General features: G+C 38.4%; 1 protein-coding gene across 3 annotated transcripts in view; it reads left to right on the forward strand.

Annotated features, from left to right (window-relative positions):
- Positions 1 to 21,778, forward strand: part of RELN (reelin) — a 272,014-nt gene that overhangs the window by 56,350 nt on the left and 193,886 nt on the right. For all 3 annotated transcript variants that reach the window (XM_071733981.1, XM_071733980.1, XM_071733983.1), the window contains exon 3: positions 19,145 to 19,280. In XM_071733981.1, coding sequence (XP_071590082.1) covers positions 19,145 to 19,280 — 136 coding nt within the window. The remainder of the gene's footprint in view (positions 1 to 19,144; positions 19,281 to 21,778) is intronic.

Genomic DNA, 21,778 nt, shown 5'->3' on the forward strand with positions numbered 1-21,778 from the left:
AAGCCCTCCTCATCTTCCCCAAAGATGAGGAAAGATCAGCTTACAACTGGTTAATTTTCTTTGGTGTTTCAGTAACAGAGCTTCAAGACAGCAACATTTGTCAGTAAAATATGGAGATTATGTATTTATGAAGAATGACTTAGGGAATTTTGGTATAGTTCCAACTTAGATTTATTGGAGTGTAAAGCAAGCACTGAAATAGGGTTTTTTACAATTAAGAAGGAAATACAAAATTTTGTCTTCTGAGATGAACCATTTGCAAAATAAAGTGTTGGGACTTGTATGAATTCCTGATCTCTTCCCTTCCATATTTGTCTTTAGGAAGGTGGATACTACCTCATTTCAGCCCCAAGCAAAAATGTTACCCTGAAGAGATACACAAAGGTCAGCCGGGCTAGGATGTACATTGAGGAATCTCAGAGTGGGAATATCCACTGTGGCCCCGTTATGCTCTGTCTAGGGTCAGATTCAACCATCCACATCCAGATATCTTCAGCAAGCTCAGGATCCTTATCATCACCCAGCCTCCAGCACCTGCCAGAGAAGAACATGGAACCCCATTGGTTCTTGTATCTTCTGGATGCTTAGAGCATCTCAGGTGTTAGATATCACATGTGGGGAATTAGTGTCCTAATGCAGACACATCCCATGTCCTGAGCTGATCAGACTTCTGTCAGTGAGGACCCAAGACCCCCTGCTCATGCACAGCACATCTGTGTTGGCTGTCTGCAGGCAAGTCCCCTCCTCTCTTTTCTCCATCAGAGATTCAGGGTATTGCCTGGTTTTGGTAAAAAACCACTTCATAGTTTAGCCTTGGGTATAGAAGAAGTACAGCATAGCTTCAAAATGACAGGAAGCTGCTTTTTTATTTAATAAGTATATCTATTTAATAAGTATATCTATTTAAGTGCAATTCTATTTCATGTCACCTTGCTGGCACAGGGTAAGAAAAAGGAGGAAAAGTTAGTGTTAACACAATCTGGTTTTATGCTGGCTGTGGAATTTGTGCTATTGTAAACCCTCTGAAGTGCTTTCTCAAAAGCTGATGTAGAAGAGTCTCGCCAGGACAAGTGGCTTTTCATGCATTGTTTTATTGACTCAGATTTGATGGTTTCCCATGTGCATTTAAAGGCTGAATTCCAGTCTGTAGTGAGTGTCTCAGAAAGCATTTAATTTTGAACTGAATTCTTTTGCAATTTCCAACAGGGACATCTGCTGACCAGTTATGAGAGGGTCCAGGTTCTCAAGTCCCACCTATTGTCATCTTGTGGCATGATTAATCTGAGCCTTCAGTGCTTATTAAAGATATTTCTTTATGAATTAATTAAATTAAATAGCCATAGTTTAAAAGGCAATGCCAATTACTTAAAAAATCCCACTCATATATGAAAACATAGAAACCTCATTCAACTAGTGCTCACTTTCAAAAATCAGTCTAAATGAGAGGATCCTGTTTTGTCTTTGTTCTCTTTTTTACTTGATGAAATTTTTCTTCCTTGTTTTACTAGTAAAAGAAAATTTATAGTATTCCTTTTACTTCATTTGCCATAAAACAAAACTATTTGAAGGCAAGTAGTTGTACCAGATCAAAAACATGAATCCTGGAACTGATAAAAATGGGATACTGTCAAGTGGATATTTTCAAGGGAAATAATCTTGTGACAAAATACTTTGTATCAAAAATATTTCGTAATAATTCTAAACACAGAGGAACTTGGACTTGAGCATTAAACTTTTATCCTTTATATTTGCAGTTTGTTTCTTGAGGTGTTTTTAAAAAATATAGTTCTTCATTTTTCAGAATAACTAAATGAGAAACTATCAGTCTAATTAGGGCAGCCATGGCATTCAAGAAACACAAACTGATAGCATGGTAGGAAGCTAAAAGCAGTACAAAAATTATTCTAATAATGAATAAAAAAACCTTAAAGTCTTTATAAGCAGATTTGGTGGTTTTTTGTGCCCTGAGGACAAACAATGAATTCTAAGTGTTTCAGAAACCCAATCTAATCAAATTACTTTTTTGTTGTTGTTTGGTTTTTTGTTTGTTTTTTTTTATTGAGGGTTTGGGAGGAAAATACCTGAGCTGTACCTCATCTAGGTTGCTATTGAAGTAAAGCACTGCTTCACCACTTTATATGCAACAGGAATGGTACCTGCAGCAGTATTTATTTAGTGGAGTCAGATGACATTAGGTTGAACATTGTTAATAAATGCTAACCTCATGTGAAATACAAAATAAATAGTGAACAATCACTTGATAACCAAGTTATTTGTTATTTTTGACAGCCTGATCTGAATACTATCTATTTGTACACGAATCTTAGCACAAATCCATTTAACCATGATATTTACTGTTTGAGGTTCACTTTTAAAAGAATAAATAAAAATCTAGTGCAAGTTTATAAAAACAAATTTCTGACACTAACAGAGAAAAACTATGAAAACTATTCTGCTTCTGAGAAGGTATTTTTTTGTCTTGGAGTGGAGATAAGTTAGTAAGATATTAACTTTGGGTCCTGAGCACAATCTAAGCTGGCTGCAGCAGTTCCTGTGTATTGGAGTGATTTGCACATTTTGATGCCTGAGCCCTGTGGTGCTTGAGAACTGTCCCCAGCAAGGATCTTCCAGTTTGGGTCTGATCCCCACTGCTGCAGGAGCCACCACAATGCTGTAGCTTGAATATCTGTGGGTTTAAGCTCTCTCTTGAAGCTGGTTAGAGTAGCTTTATCTCCCAAATTCCTATTGCAAAATTGATTCAATGCTTCATTTGCCTAGTGATTAAAAAGGATCTAAATTACAGTAAATTTATTCAAGTCCAGTTTCCACCCTTTGTTCTTATACCATGATTGTCTTTTGGCTTAAACAACTCCTTTACAACCCTGTTATATTTAGCAATAGAAGTCATCCTCTCTCTAAACAACACAAGCTTTTTCTGTCTCTTTTTATGACATATTTTACATTCTTCTCATCATCTTAGTAGTCCTTCTCTGCAGCTGCTCCAGCCTAAGATAATCTTTTATGAACACAAGCATTCATAATTAGGCACAATAATTGAAGTGATGTTTTAGCAAGGCTTTACCAATACCATACTCACCCCATCGTTACTAGAAATAATTGAGACTGATACATTCTGCTGCAGTGTTTGCCTTTTTTTCACATCAGTGGATCATAATCAGACAGCGATTGACTACTGTGGATTGAGCTTTCTCCTCCTCAGTCATTCCTAGCTTAAAGCTGAAAGTATTCTTGTTATTATCTGAAGTGTGTGACCTTACACTCTCTACAAGAGGCAAAGAATCCACTTTGTATGCTTTTTTCCCAGTTGTTAATCATACTCTGTTTAAAAAGGTGCCTAATTTCTAATTCTAATGTCTCTCATTTGAATTCCCACAGTCTGGTTCTTGCTATGATTTTTACAGTGTCTCTGGAAGTCCATTATTAGGTGATTTTTAATTTATGCTAGGATACTTATCTAGTGAAATCAGACTTCTCAATTTCAGGAAATACATTATAAGCTACAGAGACTGAACACTAAGGAGGTTTTTTGTGTAAGGAAGAAATATTTTTTTCTATATAAGCAGAAGGTATAAGGCATATTACCTTTTTTCCAGACTCTAGCAATTTTCAGCTGCCTTCTAAAAATGTGAACCAGCAACAGGTATTCTTGTAGCCTCAGTTCCTTGTCCCTGCAGGTCTGGGCATGCTGTTTTGTTTTGCTCTGTCTTTAAGGTAGACTCAATTTACCATATTCCATCTGACTAACCTGACTCAGGATTTGTTCCTGCTTGGTCAAAGTTTGTATCTTCAGAAAGTGTTTTGCAGTTGGTGACTGCAGATCTGCTCCCAGATTACTAATGAAAATAATGACTAGCAACACTACTCATGAAAGTGCTATTTAATGGTTTTTTATAAGGGAAACCTGGCCTAAGCGATTTAAGAGCATAATGCCATAAATGCATGGCTTGATATTGTTTTGGACTATTTTTTAATATAGGGATACTGCATTTTTAAGTAAAGTGCCTCAGGAGAGGCTAAAAATTATATACTGGAACTAAGTGAAGCAGTGTTGACAAAATAAAACTTTCAGAATATTCCGCATACAGAAGTATTTTTTCAGTGAAAACAGTTTCTATCATTTTCCTGCTCTGCTAATTAACAATGGGGAAGAGTAGTTATTATGTAAAATTCAGGCAGTTCAACAAGAATTCACTTGATTAATACATGCAGAATAATACATGTTAGTCAAATACTGTTTTCCTCTGAGATCCCATTAAAAATTTGATCAAAGTTTAATTACAACATAGGCCAGTTATGTTTAGATGACACTGAAAACATCAAGGCCCTTCAAATCATGGGAATGAAACAAAGGGAATTGCCAATTGTCATGAGCCAAACGGGAAGTCTGCAGATTTCATTTTCAGCCAAATGGCTGCACAGAATGGAGAGCAGTGCTCTCCTGGTGATGCCACGATGCAGTGAAAAGAAATTGTCATTATTTGTAGGTGAAGATAGCTCTGTTCAGCCTTTCTTTTTTTTTCATTTGAACACTATTCAAGTAACCAGGTTGAAGGGATGGGTTGCAGAGCAAATCTGAACAGGGATATTTCAGGCCTACAGAAAGTGTGGAAGCAGGGAGAGTAGGAAGAACAGGATGGTGGAGATGGTTGAGAGGAAGGAGGCTTGCTGAGGCAATGAGAGTGAGGGAGAAGCTGGCTTGAGAAAAGAGGAACCAACAGAGATGAAGCTGTTAAAGAGTATCCCTTCCTTGGGAAAAATTAATTCAAGATCTCAGATGCTGGGTTCAGAGAAGTTAGAATGAATGGTTTGTTCAAAATGCATGAAAGTTTCCAAGTCAGCCTTCAATTCATGGTCAACATTCCTGGAATGTACTGCAACATGTGGCATGACTGTATTTCAAAATTTAATTTAATTAGTGGTCCTTTAGGAAGGAGCACTGCCAAGCCACATCATGGCTCAGTTAAGCTCTTCGGAAAAACCAAACCTCTAAGTACAACTTCTTATACCTGCTTAGATCATCAGACCAAAGAAAGGCTTTCCTTCCAGGAATCTCATCTGGACAGAAGCCTCGGGAACTCTAAAAATCAGATTTGCTATGGTATATTGGATTTTAAGATGTATTTTATGCACAAAAACTGCATAAGGGACTGCCCAGGGCAGGATTTGGGATGATGCATCCCTGGAAGTGTTCAAGGCCAGGTTGGATGGGGCTTTGAGCAACCTGATCCAGTGGGAGGTGTCCCTGCCCATGCAGGGGGGTTGGTACTAGATGATCTTTACCGTCTCTTCTAACACAAACCATTCTATGATTTTGTGAAAAAATATTGTACTGATGTAACAACAGGATCTCTAGGAAGGAAGCTATGACTGAACTGGTGTATTCTCTAGCAGAGATTGATATCTAGCAGGATAAAGATATCTTATACTGTATAGCTTATCAATTTTCCCTGTAAGAATACCTATATTGATATGATGCACTTATATGCACTTATATGTACAACTATACTTGTTGAGAGGAAGTCATTTAACTATTCCTTTCTTCTCCAGATGCTCTGAGGCATTTCAGTCTCAGCTTTGAATAAAGCCACATTTTAATTCTTACAAATAATGCATCACATTAAAATGATCCACTTCAGCATCAAAGATTTGTTTTTTTCAAAGGCTATTTGTCTTGAAGTTCATTTTCAACTTTACTAATGTAGCCTCTTTTGTTACCTTCATGACTTAAAAACACCTCAGAGGGAGAACCAAAAAAATGTTGCCTCTCCCACCACTATTCAGAGATTTATCATGTTGTCTCTACACTTCAGGGTTTTTTCTTTGCTGACCTTAATGTTCTTCTTTCAACAATCTTTCAGTAATTCTTGCTTTTTTCCTACTTCAAGAAGTAAATTAAATTTACTGAGGTAGGTATCTCTAATGGCATGATTCTCCTGAGACCAAACCAAAATGTGTTACACCAAGGTAAACATATCTCTGGAAATTGCCTTTTGTACAGAATGATTAGAATTAGTTATGAAAAGACTTTAAATCTCTGAATGCCTCTTCTGCAGTGAATAGTGGGAATTTGTTTTGGCTCATAAACTGTGATCCCTTACTAGAAATCAGTGCAAATAAAGATGCCTGTTAGCAAGATAAAGATTTCTTTCCTTCATTTTCTTGAAAAAAGCTGTATTGTAAGACTGGCAAAGGGGAATAACGATCTCTTTTTGCTGCATATACTAATTTTTTTGTGCTCCATAATCTTTATTACAAAGCAATACTCAAACACTGGGGAACTGAATGAGGGATAAGTTATAGGCAGCCTACTGTGGATCCCATCACAGGCATCCAGCCCTCCATGAAGCATAATTATTCACTGGATGAGGACTGGCTCATTAAGCATCTAAAATGTAGGTTCAAGTGGTCTGGTCCCTAGCTGTAGGAGTTATCAGGGGCTAACTGCTCAAGTGTTTACTCAGTTTTTTTAAAAGTTTTACAACTTTATATATTCTTATCAGTGGCTGACTTAATCAGTTGAAAGCTAATTTGGAGATGCCTACATGAGCCTAATTAACCACAGAAGTGATTTCAGCTTAGGCAGATTTAGTGGTAAAATAGTTCAACTGGTAGAAATTGCTGATATGGGTTGGACGGATCTGGGCTTAGTTCATGCTATGTGGAGGGTCTGCGTGTTTGTATGTGATCTAATGTTTTATTTCCTTTATTTACTATTTTTAAAAGACCTCTTAAAATGTATCATTTAAGAAGACACAAGGAAAAAAGCACTCAAAGCTGGAATATTGCATGTTTTCAGTCTTTCCATTACTTTTATTTCTCTATAGCTATCAAAATCTGGCTGTTTTAAGTTTAGATGTAATTTCCAAATCTCTGTTTGTACTCTGTCCTACATGCACAGAGCTGTGTAAATAATTATAACCTGCATGGATCTCCAAAATAGTCCCCTTTACACCTATAAGCAGAGTATCAGCAGCCCTTGAGCTTTTGATATATTGCCAGGACAGCCTGCAGCTCTGGTTCTGCACTGCTGGTATTTCAAAACAGTTACATGCAAAGTAGATGGAAAACTAATTATGGAAATTATTTCAAAGTGAAAAATGGTGATTCATTGAGATAAACTTCAAAAATATGGCATATATGAAATTCATTACAGTAATTATTAGTGATCACAAATGTTATATCATGAATGTTTTGGGGGAAGTGGACACAGGGGCATTCCCCACTCCTCTACATCTTTGCTTGCTTGTAAACACAGAGCAGCTTACCAGGAGGTCATCAGGCTGCTTTTTCAGCTGCACTTCACAACTGCTCTGTCACTGTGTGGGTTCCCTTGTATGAAAGGTTCATCCTATCCAAAAATCAGTTTTTACAATTCTATCTGCTTTGTCAATTATTACTTGGTCAATGCACTAAATAATACTCTGTTAGACAGTTTTAGGCTCCCCCATTTTTCCAGATCAAACTTTCTGGCATGTTTGGCCCATATTTGTAGATCAGTTGGAAGGTCCCTGATTTACTCAGATTAGGAAAGCAGATTATTTACCAAAATATCCCCTCTGTTACATACTTATTTCACCATCAGCAGGGAACAAAATCCAGAAGCACTCGTAAATCCGTAAGTGCCTTCCAAAAAGAGCATCAGTATCAGAAAAGACAACATGGACACTTGATGAAGGGCTGGTATTTGTGAGAGCTGATGTTTTAGTGTAAGACAGAAAGGTTACAGCTGGAAGTCCTAGCAAGAAAGCATCTCAGCTAGCATAGATGGCAGGGCTGAGATTCATGTAAATTAGGAAACATCTGAACAGCTAATCTTCCTTGAACAAGAAAAAATGTAGGTGAAACCTGTAGGTGGGAAGTCAAATTTCTTCCTTTATGACACCCACACTTTCCTATTGATTTCACCATATCACAAAACTATAATGAAGGAGAGAACAGAACTTACAGGGCTGTGACTTTGAGATATTTTTCTTGTTAAAGGCAGATTAGCAGGTCAAAAAGCAGAGCCATGTTTTGATCTTCATAGTTTTAGCCTTCTCTTTATATGATAATGGGGTTGACACTCGTGAGTGTAAGTCTGTTGGGCGTTACTTTGTCTTATTGTATTTTTTAAACCTTCAGTAAAATCTTGGAACATTTATTCTTCTACACTCACAGTGGGGGTTGTTTGCTCATAGAGGCAGACTTTCAGCAAGCATCTGGTTTATTCATGGAACTGAATTAAGCAATTTCCATGATTAAATGCAAGTATCTGGTTTGAAGATCTGCAGCAGGATCAGGAGTACCTGGGTTGCTTTGCTCCCACTCACCACCTCATTTCACGGCCTGGACGCCAAATATTTTTTCGCACTTCTGTCCCAGATCTTGAAATGCAACTCAGGCCTCTTACAGGTTCTGTCCTCTGGATAAAGCCACCTTCTTTCCAGCAAAGCCTTGGGTTGGTTTTGAGGTCATGTAGTGAAGGGAACTGAACCTAATTTCTGTAGGACACTTATTTTTTTGCACAAATTGTGGCATTTAGCTGCTATCACATGAGCACTGACTGGGCTTCTGATGTGGCTGTTGTTTCCTCTTCTAATTTCCTCCCCTTAAGTGCACAGAGCAGCATCCACAGAGGGGGCTGCAGCTCACCCAGGCCCATGGAGCAGCATGTGCTGGGCTGGGGCTACATCTCAGCCCTGACAGCTGAGCATCATCACAGCACTCCCAGGACAGTATTTTAAGATCCTATGTTGAACATGAAATGACTACAGAAGATTAGCCTTTAAGATTTAGTCATAAAATGCTCTGTTGTTGGACAAAGACTTCAATAACAGCAGTCTTCATTCCCAAAATGACTGATTACATGGACTGATAATTTACAAGACGGTTACTGTTTTTGGTAGCTTGCTTTTATTTGCCTTTCTTATATCTGATCTGAAAGTGATCTCACATATTTGGGATTGATAATGGTTTTTTTAGAACTAGTAACTTGCAGGCAAAGGAATGAAATGCAGAATTACATTCTTTGTTTTCTTATAACTCTCAGCTGATAGTGTTGTCAGAAATAAAACTGTGGTGTTTTCTGCCTGTGGTATGTATATCTTAATATATACCACATGGCTGAGGGGCAGTATACTAGATTTTTTTTTCTCATTAGTATTTTTTTTTCTCCTCACTAGAGTTATAAGTAATACTATGGAAATGAACCAGCAAAATAATTTGTCTACCTCTGGGATTGTTTGCTGTAATTATTCGTGCTTATTTTGTTGTATAAAGTTTGGTACTTAGGTTTACTTTCCTGAAAGTTTTGCTGTTCCTCATGTTTCTTATCTTGTAATGTGTTTTCTGAGTTTTGTTCTTCATGGGTACCACTGCTTTCAGTGGACAGAAACTCAGAGTAATGGGGATGCTGCTCTTCTCTTTAGTATTGGCCTCCTGAAATACTCTCACCATTATGGTTCATTGCTGATTAGTGAGGGAGATGCAGAATGAAGTTACAAAGAGTGAGATCATCACAGTATTTAAGATAGGAGGTTAGGTAAACTATTGCACATTTCACAAGCGAAAAGGAATAACTGCCAGACTTTGCAAGGATCAAATTCTAGGTTTTTTTCTGGTTTGTCCTGTAATAATGAGAAAAAGATGTTAAAGATGCATAAGGAATTAAAGCAACTCTTTGGGTGTTAGTAGAAAAGCAATTTTTTCCTTTTTTGCCAAAAATATAACAAGTCTGCAAATCACAGCTGATATTTCTACTGCAGTGACAAAAGAAAGATTTTTAAACTCTTTCCTCAACTCTCAAACAGGCAAAGCAGTGTCCCTGTGTCAGTGGTGTCAAGTGCTGAAAAAATGCAAGTATCTTTAAAGTCCCCTGAACACTGTCACAGAAACTATAATTAGTGTTTACAAGTTGCACATGTTGAAGTGGTTTGCCATGTTTAGATGTATGAAGTCAAACCCATACTCTGTCATAGCCACAGCTGCCTTTTCCCTCACAGACCCATCACCCCCACACACTGTCTTTCCTGAACAGTTAGGAAGGGCTTTTTTACGACACCCCTGCTCCAAAAATCTCCCAGAGGCTGTGGGGCTTGGCCATGCTCCAGGTTGCCTTGGTGGGCTGCAGACCTTACCCAGCTCACCCAAATGTGGGCAGTGCTGAGGCTGCTGTAGGCTGAGCCATGGAGACACCTGGACCACCTCCAGGACTGCTCCTCTGCATAGAGACTGTGCCTCCAGTTCCGTGGAGACATTGCACCTGGCATTGGTGAAGGACATTCTGTGGCTTCTGTACACGACACATGCTTTCAAGTTGACTTTCAGGTCATCTGAGATAAGGAATTGGGGAACAGGACAGAATAATTTGCACTACAACATCACCCCACAACAAGAAGAGATGTCTGTAGATGATAAACACTCCATCTGGAAAAAGAGCTCCCTGTGGTTTCATTATATAGTTATCCTTATTGATTGTTTTGACTGACTTAATTGGCTTTGGAGGAAACTATCAATTTTCAACCATTAGAGTTTGCCAATAATGTTAATAACAGAGGTATGAAATGTAATCAGGGACAGGGCAAGTGAAGATACCAGCCAATGAGTGCATCCTTCAGTGGCAGTGGCAGTGACAGCAATGTGAGCAAATGCAAAATATGTCTGTGGGCAAAGGATCAAAATAGAGGAGATACATTACAAGGCAGACTGATGCCAGAAACTATTAAATTCATTTAAAATAAATTAAAGAGGGACTTAGGGTTTTGTAGGTAAAACCAATTAGCCATACAAGGCTATAGAAGAGCAGACAGGTTATCAGATGTCTCACCAGTGCCAGTATAGCCAAGGAAGGGATGTTGTCAGGCTGCAAACCGCTCAGTCCAGAACAGCTAGAGTCTGTGGTTAAAAAAAATTTTTTTTGGAAGCTACTGCCCTGGAAAGGACGCATTAGAGATCTAATCAGAATGTAGGTGTGTTATAGATGTGTATCAGGCTGTGCAGTTGTTTTCTAGTTGCTGCACAGCAGCATTTCATTTGATGTTACTTGTGCTGGTAAGCAGGGAGGTTTGGCTGGTTCATGGCTGCACTGAAGTGAGCAGGTCAGCAAGGTTTTGTCGGGTCAGACTGCTGATTTGCAGCTTCACCTCTACTAAAACAAATTCTGGGCAATTTCAGAGGCTCCAGTGGTGCCCTGGTGGATTATTACAGCTGTAAGGAGAAAGATGCAGTTACTGCTGGTCCTTGGAATGAGTCTGATGGGAGCAGATTTCTGGTGTGATAACAGGGTCTTCCTTTGTCACATTTGTCACTGGTACAAAACCTATCAAGCGGTGTGTTCAATGTTTGCCTCTTGGGACTTATATTAAGGTTTGTGAAATGGAAAGATTCAGAACAATCCAATATTTTGGGAAAGTTGTACAAGAGTTGCTCATATGATGAGACTGTCACCAGTCAAATACAATAATAGTAAAAAAAAATGAAAAAAAAGTGAGTGGAAAGCAGCGATAGCTGCTTGTGTGCAAGAGAGTAAATTTAAACTGGAACACATAGCTTGAAAAGCTTGAACAGAATGAAGGTATCAGCCTAACAGGTTTCTGTGAAGACAAATACAGAAGCTGCTATTATAAAACATGCTGAGGTTGTTAGGAAAACATTTAGAATAGATTTTGGCTCAAGCCTTTAAAAAGAGGGGTTTTTTTCTTCTACATTTTAGCAACACACTAACTTATTAGCACATTCTATTTATATTACTGCTGGTCCCTGTATACTGTTACTAAATCTACTTGCCTTGGAGCACTTAGTACCATGTTGCTCTCTATGGAGCACTTAGACTTGAGCTGTAAATTGTCCTCTCATCCTTCCTGATAATGGCCACCCTGCAGCCACCAACGCACTGCAGCTCAGGGTCTCACCACCCCCACCCCTCCTGCCTTCACCCACCCGTATCTCACATTACACAAGGGGCTCATTCAGTGTCTTGGGGAATTATGCAAATAAAAGGGGATATTCCCCTCCCCGTGCACCACGATTTCCATATGTTTAACTCCCGTTAGATTTAATGAGACCAACCCTCATAAATCCCTGAGATGAAATTATACCCCTAAGTGAGTTCTAACAAAAGGCTCCTCAAAAGTTTTGACTAACAGTCCCTTAAAAGTAGAACATTAAAAGAGAGATGAAGCAAAAATTATTCTCTTTTTCTGAGCAAATTTCTTTGTAAATCTGTACATTAGGGGTTCTTTCCTTCAAAACTGTGTTTCTAGTGAAGTGCTCACTTCAGTATTTTAAAAATGTGAACTAAAGCACTGCTCTTGTTAGCACCTAGATGCCCATACCTGATCTGCTTCATATCTGGATCCCAAATTCTGAATATATTTCAAATGCGGACTTGCAATAAATTTGTGTTTTCAGAACCATAAAGAAAACATATTTAAATTTTACATACATAGCAAAAGATTATAAACCCCACATTTCTTGTCCCAAGTCTGAGTCACTCTACAGCAGTACCCCACAGGAACCAGGTTGCTGTAGTAAGGCTCTCAATGACTTCTAACTACAAAAGGAGTTATGGATTTCTGTGACAGACTTTATTAAATTGTTATACACTTATCCCTTCTTTTTCTGCTGTTCTTTATTAGACTGTGGATGGTATTTTCCCCAGTGTGGCATATGCTGAAAGGGTTTATTATTTAATAACAAAGCGGTAACAAGAATAGTGAAATAAGCACATGACTTGATGAAAGATAAAGGTAATATATTGCTGGGTAGAAGAATGTATCTGACAGTTCCTGGTCTTTTCTTTCTCCATGCTATTTAATAATTCATCAAACCATCCTGACCCTTAATTGATCACAAGGGCCACCAAGTGCTTAAGCAGGCTGTTACGTTCCATCAAATGAGATGTGTTTTTCCTGTGAAGCAGAATGAAATCATCCCCCAAAAATCAATCAGCAGCACCATATTTTAGCTAAGTGGGTGTAGTTCATGTAGGGCCAGATTCTGTACCTGTACTCACTTAGAAATGAACTTGCATGGCTATTTCAGTTGCTTTTGACTGGCTACTTGCTTTAGTAAAAAAATACATAAAATAATAGTTGCACATTTGTGTTCATGCTTTAGAAACTGTAGTTACGAGCTCCAGATATTTCCTTACTTCCAACAGGTCTTTTAAATACAGACTGGTGTCTACTTCTTAAACATATACTTGGGCTAAAAAAAAAACAAACCAACAAACAAAACAAACAACCCCCCCCAAAAAACAAACAAAAAAACCAAAACCCAAACCAACCAACCAAAAAAAACCAAACCAAACCAAAACCCTTCCAAAAAAGACAACAAAACCCCCAACAAGAAAGCCCACCCAAATATTTTCTACCTACCACCAGTTCTCCACAGAATTTTAGGACTCTACGTTTCAGAGTCCTGAAAGGTGTTCATAACAGTTTAAGGATATTGCTCAGATATTCTTCTAGTAACTAAAAATAAAACACTATTTCACTCATTGTATCATTCAGGGAAAACACATATTTCATTTTTACATGTGTTACAGATAAGGATCAAAAAGGCCCTTAAAACTTTGAAGAGATTTAGGACAAAGGAAGGTGCCTAGATCTGAAAATGTGGTCTGAAAGTTGCAGCCCCAGTATCTGAAAAATGCACTTGGTGTCCACATTCATTCCATGAATGGATTTTAGCCTAATTACTTTAAGAATTTTTTTTTTTTCTGAATTCAGACCTTGCCAGCTACGGGCCCAACAGCCTCTGCCACTCCCTAAGTGATGGGGAGAGGTTCCCTTAACTGCAGGAGGACCTTGGTTCTGTGGTGGTTCTGGAGTGCTGTTGTATAAGAACTTTACTAAAAAGCCAGCCTCCTTGACTGTAGCCACCAAGCAATGTCACTTGTCCCAGCACTCTTGCATTTGACCAGTGCAGTCTTACTGAGTGAGGGTAGCTATATACAATTAATCTTCAGCTTGATAGAGAGGATGTGCTTCTATGAAGAAGAGACTATGGGCATAAGATCTCTGCCAAAGTAGTTTCTTTAAATGATAGATATCATTAAAAATGTAGCTACCAGTATCTCTCCATCTGGAAAAAACTAACAAACAAACAAAACAACAACAAAAATTGTCCTCCATTCCCTCTCAGAACAGTTTCCTGATGTAGCGCAGCAGGAGCAAGCCGCAGGCTCTGGTTTGGCTGCTTTAGCATGGAAATCAGTATGGGAGGTGTATTCCTGCACAGTCCTATTTGTATCACTCCCTGCTTCATAAAACCAAGCAGAACCCTGCTTAGCTTGTCAGTTTATGGATCTCCTTTTGAGATGTTAGAGCAGGCATGGAGAAGGTGGGTCCCCAGCTGTTTTCTAAGGGAAAAAACTGTTTCTAGGACTAGGTACTTCATTTTTACAAAATGCAAAATCTAATTTGAAGGCATCCATTTCTGACTTAAATTTATTATCTACAAATCAGGAATTATTACTTTCTCAGTATCCCAGAGAGACTTGATTACTTACGTCTTTATTTTCTTGGTATTTCATCAGTGTTTTATACTTGGCTCTTTGCTGTCTTATGCATAATTTTGAAGATGGAACCACGTAGCAAAGAATCAGTTTTGAGGCAGCAAAACCAAAATGTGGTCATTCATTTATCACTTGTATTTAACATTAACCCGCTTTAATATCACACTCAATTTGTATAATAAATAGGAACTGGCAGACTACCTACCATCTGGTTCAGTGCTGGAAAATCTTTTGAGACTTGCCCTCAGTGAAGGGTTTGCCAAGGACCTTGACATGCAAATGAGCAGCTTTTATCATAGACTCATAGAATGGTTTGGGTTGGAAGGCATGTTAAAGAGCATCTAGTTCCACCCCTCTGCATGGGCAGGGACACCTCTCACTAGACAAGGTTACTCAACCCCCCATCCAACCTGGCCTTTAACACTTCCAGGGAGAGGGCAGCCACACCTTCCCTGGGCTACCTGTTCCACTGTCTCACCATGCTCACAGGAAAGATTTTTTTCCTAATGTGTAACCAAAATCTCCTCTCTTCAAGGTTTAAACCATCACTCCTTGATCTCTCACTGCACACCCTTGAAAAAAGCCCTACTCCAATCTTGTGTTACAAAGTTCTGGTTTAGGAAACATTTCTAAGAAGGGTAAAGAGGATACAACATGTTTTAATAAGGAGCATTATGTAGTTACCATGTGCAAGTCAGGATTATTAAATATCCACATTTCTAAGACTTAAATAGCAGAAAATTATGTGATTCTTACTGCATTTCTGTAAACCATTAGATGTTTGCCAAGCTTAACCAGTAGAAAAGATCATGTTTTGGCTTTCAAGGACCCACCTGGGACAACAGTTCCTACCCTCTGTAATTCTCCCTTTTGGAGAAGGTACACAAAGTGAAAGTAATACGGAGTTCAGGAACTACACTTGTGCTGGGTCATTTATGGACCACCTAAAACAGCATCTTCACATCTCATTTGTCTTCTTCTATGTCATCTTATAAAAAAGGCAAAGTATTTCCCTTCATTAGCTGCTACACCCCTACTACCAATTCTGATTATCAAGAAAATAATTGTCCACATGTAAGGATTGAAGCTGTGTATTTGTTGTCTGACTCTACGTAAGGTTTTCCATTCAATAATTTTTCCCTTTTCCTAGATTTCTTCTATTTAATCTATGTCTTAAAATCTACCATTTCACATACAAGTTCTTTGACTCAGTGAGTATAAATAATGCACTGAACAGAGGTAAGCACGTTTTAAGAAGTTTATACAATAAAAACAGCTGCCAAGCTAAAGCTTAAGCGGGACTGGCAGTTCCTCCTAGCAGTGCCATTGGCAGGTATGAAGCATGTCTGGGATTTGAATGATGATACTGGGACTCTTAAAGACTCAGAAATTCTAGCAGAGGGAGAAGCTAGGAAGTGCAGATGTCTGAAACACATCGTTATGATGAGTGCAGGCTGTAAAAACCAAGGGAAAAGGAGTTCAGAGAGATGCTAACGGCGTCTGTGCGTGTAGCATGTTTTAAAGCTGTGGATGGGCAGCTCTCACAAACCTCTGAAATCTCAGTATTAAACAACTGACATGGAACTAGTTGATTATTTAAAATAATGTTTATGAGGATTTATATAGATAAACCTTAAAATTTTACCTTTGCCTTTTTAAACACAATCGTGAATGTATGTGGTTACATTGGTCATCAGGACGTGCCAGGAGATGCCTGTAGGGCAATGCTGACCTGAGCCAGGCACCTTGAAAGAAGGCAGACTCTGTTTTTGAAGCTGTCTGACACACGAGCAGGATAAGGTTTTGTTCAGAGAGCTGCTATATAATCAGCGTTGTCTTGCATTCTGTTTATTTTTAGTAGCAGAATGTTGTTTCATATTTGTCCTTGGATTTGTTGTGGGGCAAACATCCAGTCTGGGAAGCAGCTTATCAGGTTGGCCAGGAAATGGAGAAGGGAAGAAATGCCTTCCACAGAAAGGGACTGCAAAAAAACTGGAAGCATGAGGGGAAATAACATTCCTGATCCTTGATTTAATTATTACCTAGCATCAATTGCATTGCTTCATTTTTTATATTCTTATGATTTTTATATTCACCTTTTCGTAGTGATACTTTCAGCTTTAAGCACCAAAAACGTCTTTTAAATAGCACTCTGTTATTCACTGATGTTTCTGTTGATTTTAGTGAAATGTTCTGAATCTTCTGAACTCCAAAATGGAGCTGATGTACTCAGTAAAGGTCCAGCAGATGTAGAGTGGTTGTTTATACTGTAAAAATGATCACAATAAACTATTATTAAAAGATAAACATGAAATGGTGATAAAATTACAAAATCATAATTTTGAATGCTCTCTATAGAATAATTGGGTTTTTTCTGAAAAAAAAAAATTTTTTTTCATTGTTTAGAATTTATTCTAGTCACTGCAAAGTTGTTCTTTTTTTAAAACTGTAAATCAAAGGAAAAAGAAATTCTCCACAGATGTTGTATATGTTTGATGTATTAGACACATTCTTGCAGTCTACTGCCTGAAACCTAGGGAATTCATTAACTCACAAGTTGCTGCCAAGGAGGGAAGCAGTCATATTTCCCAAGCTGGTGTGCCTGTCCCCTGGCTGGGGCTGGGGCAGGGCAGGCTTTGTCCTCCTTTGTATTTGGCTGAGTCTGGAGAAAGAGGGATTTCTGCGAACTGAAGGGCTGCTCCTGTTTCTTCCCTGACAATGTCTGTTATTTAATTAACCTGCTAAAGTCTATAGCTGGCTCTGTTTCCCACTGTGCAGCCAGAGATGATGAGAGATGAGAGCTGGTGCTCTGTGTCTGTCCCGGGGATCCTGTCGCATGTCACGGAAGTCACTGGCTATAGCACAGGCTGCAAAGAGAGGGACAAGACAACTTGGGAAAAAGGAGTGTTACTACTTTCACTTTCAGCAAAGAAAAGCACTTGCCTAAATACCATTCACCCTGCAAGGGACCTTTCTGGTCCCTTGGTCTCATTTGCACACATCCATCCTGTCAGGGCACCGCTGAATGGACAGTGAGGCCAGGTCAGTGAGCCTGGGCACCAGCAAGTGGGCTTCTTTCAGGGTCTTAATGCCAGTACAATGTGGCAATAGATGGCCAAACCTCATGTGCATCTGATGTCTTGCAATAAACAAGAGTAGGTAAAATACCGTCTCCCTGGATTTCCCTATGACTGCTCTCCAGCAAAGGGCCTTCTCCTGGGGAACCCAAGCCTTCTCTGTGGCTACAGGCTTTAGCATCACTTGGGGATTTGAGTTGAAGGGTGTAACTGCATGCATGATGGAAAACCTTTTGTGTATGTGTCAGTGGGAGCTAATTGAAAAATCCTAACTGAGATGGTTGTGGTCATTCATGAAAGATACAGGTGTCACCCTCACCCACTGCCAACTGCCATTCTAGGGACAGATTACTTAACTTACTGTATCTTCATTTCTCCACCCCAAAACTAAAGCTAGTTTAGAATTTAATAGATCTAAGGATAAATAACACATGTAATTCTGATCCTAATCAGTACCTGAACAGGAATTGCTTTTGATCTACCAAACGCTGTGTTGTTTGAACAACAAGTAAACGTAAGAAATACCAACCACTACAAACTTTCTGGGATAGAGTCACCTAACAGCTCACAGTGACCTTGCTGAGCATGGAGGTACCTACTACTGTTTGCTTTTCCTTTTGATCCTATTAGCAATGTTTCAGCTCATGTCACTATTTTCTCAACTGAAGGTTCAATATTTGAAGTAAACTGGGACAAGGCATTTCCTTCTGATAAGTGCATTCAAAAGAATTGTTTCAACATTTACTGTTTAATGTACTAGGGCTAAAGGCTTAGTAATCCACTCAAGTAAGGTTGCCTTACTTTAAGCTAAAGGATGTTAAACAAACAACCAAGTTTGCACTAATTTATAGGAAAATACAGAAGGGCTCTGATGAGGAGAAAATTGCTGTCTGATCTTTTTTTTTTTTTATGTTAAAAGTACAATTCTTTTGTCTGATATCAACTGCAGTGAGTTCCAGGGAGAGGGATTAATAGATGACATTTACATTCATCCATGTATTAGACGCTGATTAAAAAAATATAAAAGTAATGTATACAGGTAAAACTGCTGAAGAGTTCATGAATCTAAAGTTCATCTGCTTTTTTCCAAATAGATTTGCCTGACTAATGAAAGATAAGATCTTTCTTTAAAAGCTATATTTTGCTTACTAAAACACAGCTTTTTTTCCTTCAGCTTTTATTTTCATTTAGATCTGTAAGGGGTGTAAATCAGGTAATGGAATAACATTGATTTAGAGTAGCTGTGATCCAGCTCCTACTTTAAAAATGCAAATAATTCCTCTGGTATTGGTCTTGAGAAGAATAATGGCAGTAAGTACATGGAGCCTTGTAGTAAATACAGAATCACCCTTGGCTCTAGAAAAGCCAGCTCCGGTGTTTTGATTGGCATTAATTCTAATTACTCGGTATCATACTCTTGGGTTTGGTTTTTTTTAATTCCAAGTTGCTGTGATGAAACACATGGCAGATGCAGTTCTCAGTCTGTTAGCACCTTGCAATGAGCCACTAACATGTGTTACTGTTTATCTCCCCCATGTTTTTCTCATAGGAATTATGTCTGACCATCAGTTTGGAAACCAGTTTATGTGCAGCGTGGTTGCATCACACGTGAGCCACCTCCCGACTACCAACCTCAGTTTTGTGTGGATCGCTCCACCCGCGGGCACGGGCTGTGTCAACTTCATGTATGTATACAGGCAATGCCTATGAAAAGATCATTTTTGAGTTAATGAAATTATCTAACCTGCTTATCTAACCTGATCCATAACTCCTTATGGATCAAGGAGTCAGTCCTGCAAATTGTAGGCTTTAATACTGATATGTAAGTGTGAATATTGAGTTCTTCTGGCTCGAGAGTTTCTGTGCATATTAGGGCTTTGTATTTCAAAGCACGTAAGAAGGAGAAAGTGTTTTGTAATGTAGCATTCAATCAGAGAAATAATGTGCAAGTGCATCAGGCCTACCATTTCAACAGAAATTGAGTCCTCATAGTTATTATTCAGATCACTGATCCTTTAATTCTACATTTGGATACACCTAAATTTTACCTGTTCCATTTAATAAGAGTTAAAATATCACACATATTACTTAAATTGTAAGCAAAATACAAATATTCAAGTATTATATATATATGTGTATATATATATATATATATATATATATATATATAAGTATTTACTGTTTCTAATAATAAACACTTTTAACTTCTACTTAATTCTGCTGGGTGACAACCTGGAAAAAAAACAAGTTCATTTTTATAGGTTTTTTTTGTAATTTGTTTTAATGACTTAACTCTCCATTTGATGATTTAGTACCATATAAAGTGCCAACAAAATACACAGCTGAACATGAATTAATAGAATATATATTACTATAATTTACCTTGAAGTAATTCCTAATTATTTATCCTGAAATTTTGGTAGAACAGATTTGAGAGCAAAAATGTATCTATAGTGGACTTGAAAGCTGACAATATTTCAAGTTTGACCCATTCACAGAAAAAAAGTCAGACTGCTCCCTAATTAGACAAGTGAACAGTTGCAACACTGCAGCGTGTGAGACCTTTTCTGTGATTGTCATGTTTGTCAAAACAATTCCTCTGAATATTATACCCTTTCTACCTATACTGGGAAGCTCCAGTATAGGAGTAAGTTCCAGTAAGTTCCCCATGTAATCAAGTTGTTTTGCTGTTTAAGATGTTGTAAGAAGTAAAAAGTGAGTGGCTTACTTATTTGAGAACATAAACAGCTGATGGTGAACACAGTACCTGTTGATAGATGGATCTGTGTCTTGATAGTATAAAATGCATTATCACTTCTTCACAGACAGGGTTGTTTGTAATACACTGATAAACAAATCCTTAGCTACACTGCTGCAAAACATACAGAGCACGAATCTGAATTTATTCTTGTAATTTTCAGCATGTACACCTATGTATGTTTGCGGGCAGAGACACCAAAGTTGCCTTTCTTTGCTATCCATAAATCTGGCAGGGCTGAGCAGTCTGACCCTGAGCCGAGGAGCCCAGAACTGCAGCTTCTCCCAGGTTCCCTGTCCCAGGTGTCCATCAGTGGCTTTACAGACTGTCCCACTCCATGGTATAAGGATGCTCCATAGGAGATATTCATTTGTCTTTGAGGATGGGCAAAACAATGCTGTTTATATCAGTTTAGTGTCTTGTAGGACAAATTCAGACCAGAGTGGAAATTCTCAGCTTCTCTAAAGTGGGTGTTTACTCCTGGATCACACTTGGCTACAGACATCCGGGGAATGTGATCATCAGTTGAAGGAAATGAAGGGAAGAGGACTATATTTTACCTCTAATCCTCCTCATCATTTTTTCTCCAGCTGCCTGTACTTGCCTGAGCTGTTGTTTCCCCTGCCCACTAAATCACAAGTTGAAATAAACAAAGATATTTTTTGGGGTGCAATATTAGTCTACCTGCCTTTCCCAATTCTGACTTCAGGATTTCCAGAGATTTGGCTGTACCTTGTTCATCATCATAGCAAATACTTACTTTTTCATATCAAATAATTAACTTTAAAAAGTTGGGGGTTTTTAACACTTGAGATTAAGCACCGGTCTAGTTTATGTTTAATATAACTTAATTTTAAGTTCATTACACATTTAAAATATTTATATAGGGTCGCTGAACTTATATACTGTCAACAATACAACAGAGATAAGAGCTTCCTACACTGTTACCAATATATCTGTGATTCAAATCAGCTCATTAGTCTTTGACCTCTCTGGGAATGGATAATAAGGTTATTAATTAGCACCAGCCTTGGTGGTGCAATTTTTGCGGTATAGACACCACTTCCTGGACACTTCTCAGGAGGAACTAAACAAAGGCCACCAGGCAGATCTCCAGCAGAACACTGCATGATTATTTCATACTACTGACCCACTCATGTTTCCACTAGGAGCATGGACATGGCACAGGGAACTTGTGACCTATCAGATGTCATGGGCAAAATTCCCTTTTACTTCATACCTTTTGATGTTCTCTTCCAGAGCTCAGTCCTGAAAAAGACTGAAGCCATAAGAAAAAAAAAAAATAAATTGTCTGGTCATGCTGTCAGTCCATCCTTTCCTGTAGCTCTTTTACCCACTGTTAACCAAAAAGCACGACAAAGGGGTTGGGATGTCAAGATATAAAGTTTCACAACAGTCAGCAGC

This window comes from Heliangelus exortis, chromosome 1 (genome assembly GCF_036169615.1).
Source record: "Heliangelus exortis chromosome 1, bHelExo1.hap1, whole genome shotgun sequence".
NCBI classification, from domain to species: Eukaryota; Metazoa; Chordata; class Aves; order Apodiformes; family Trochilidae; genus Heliangelus; species Heliangelus exortis.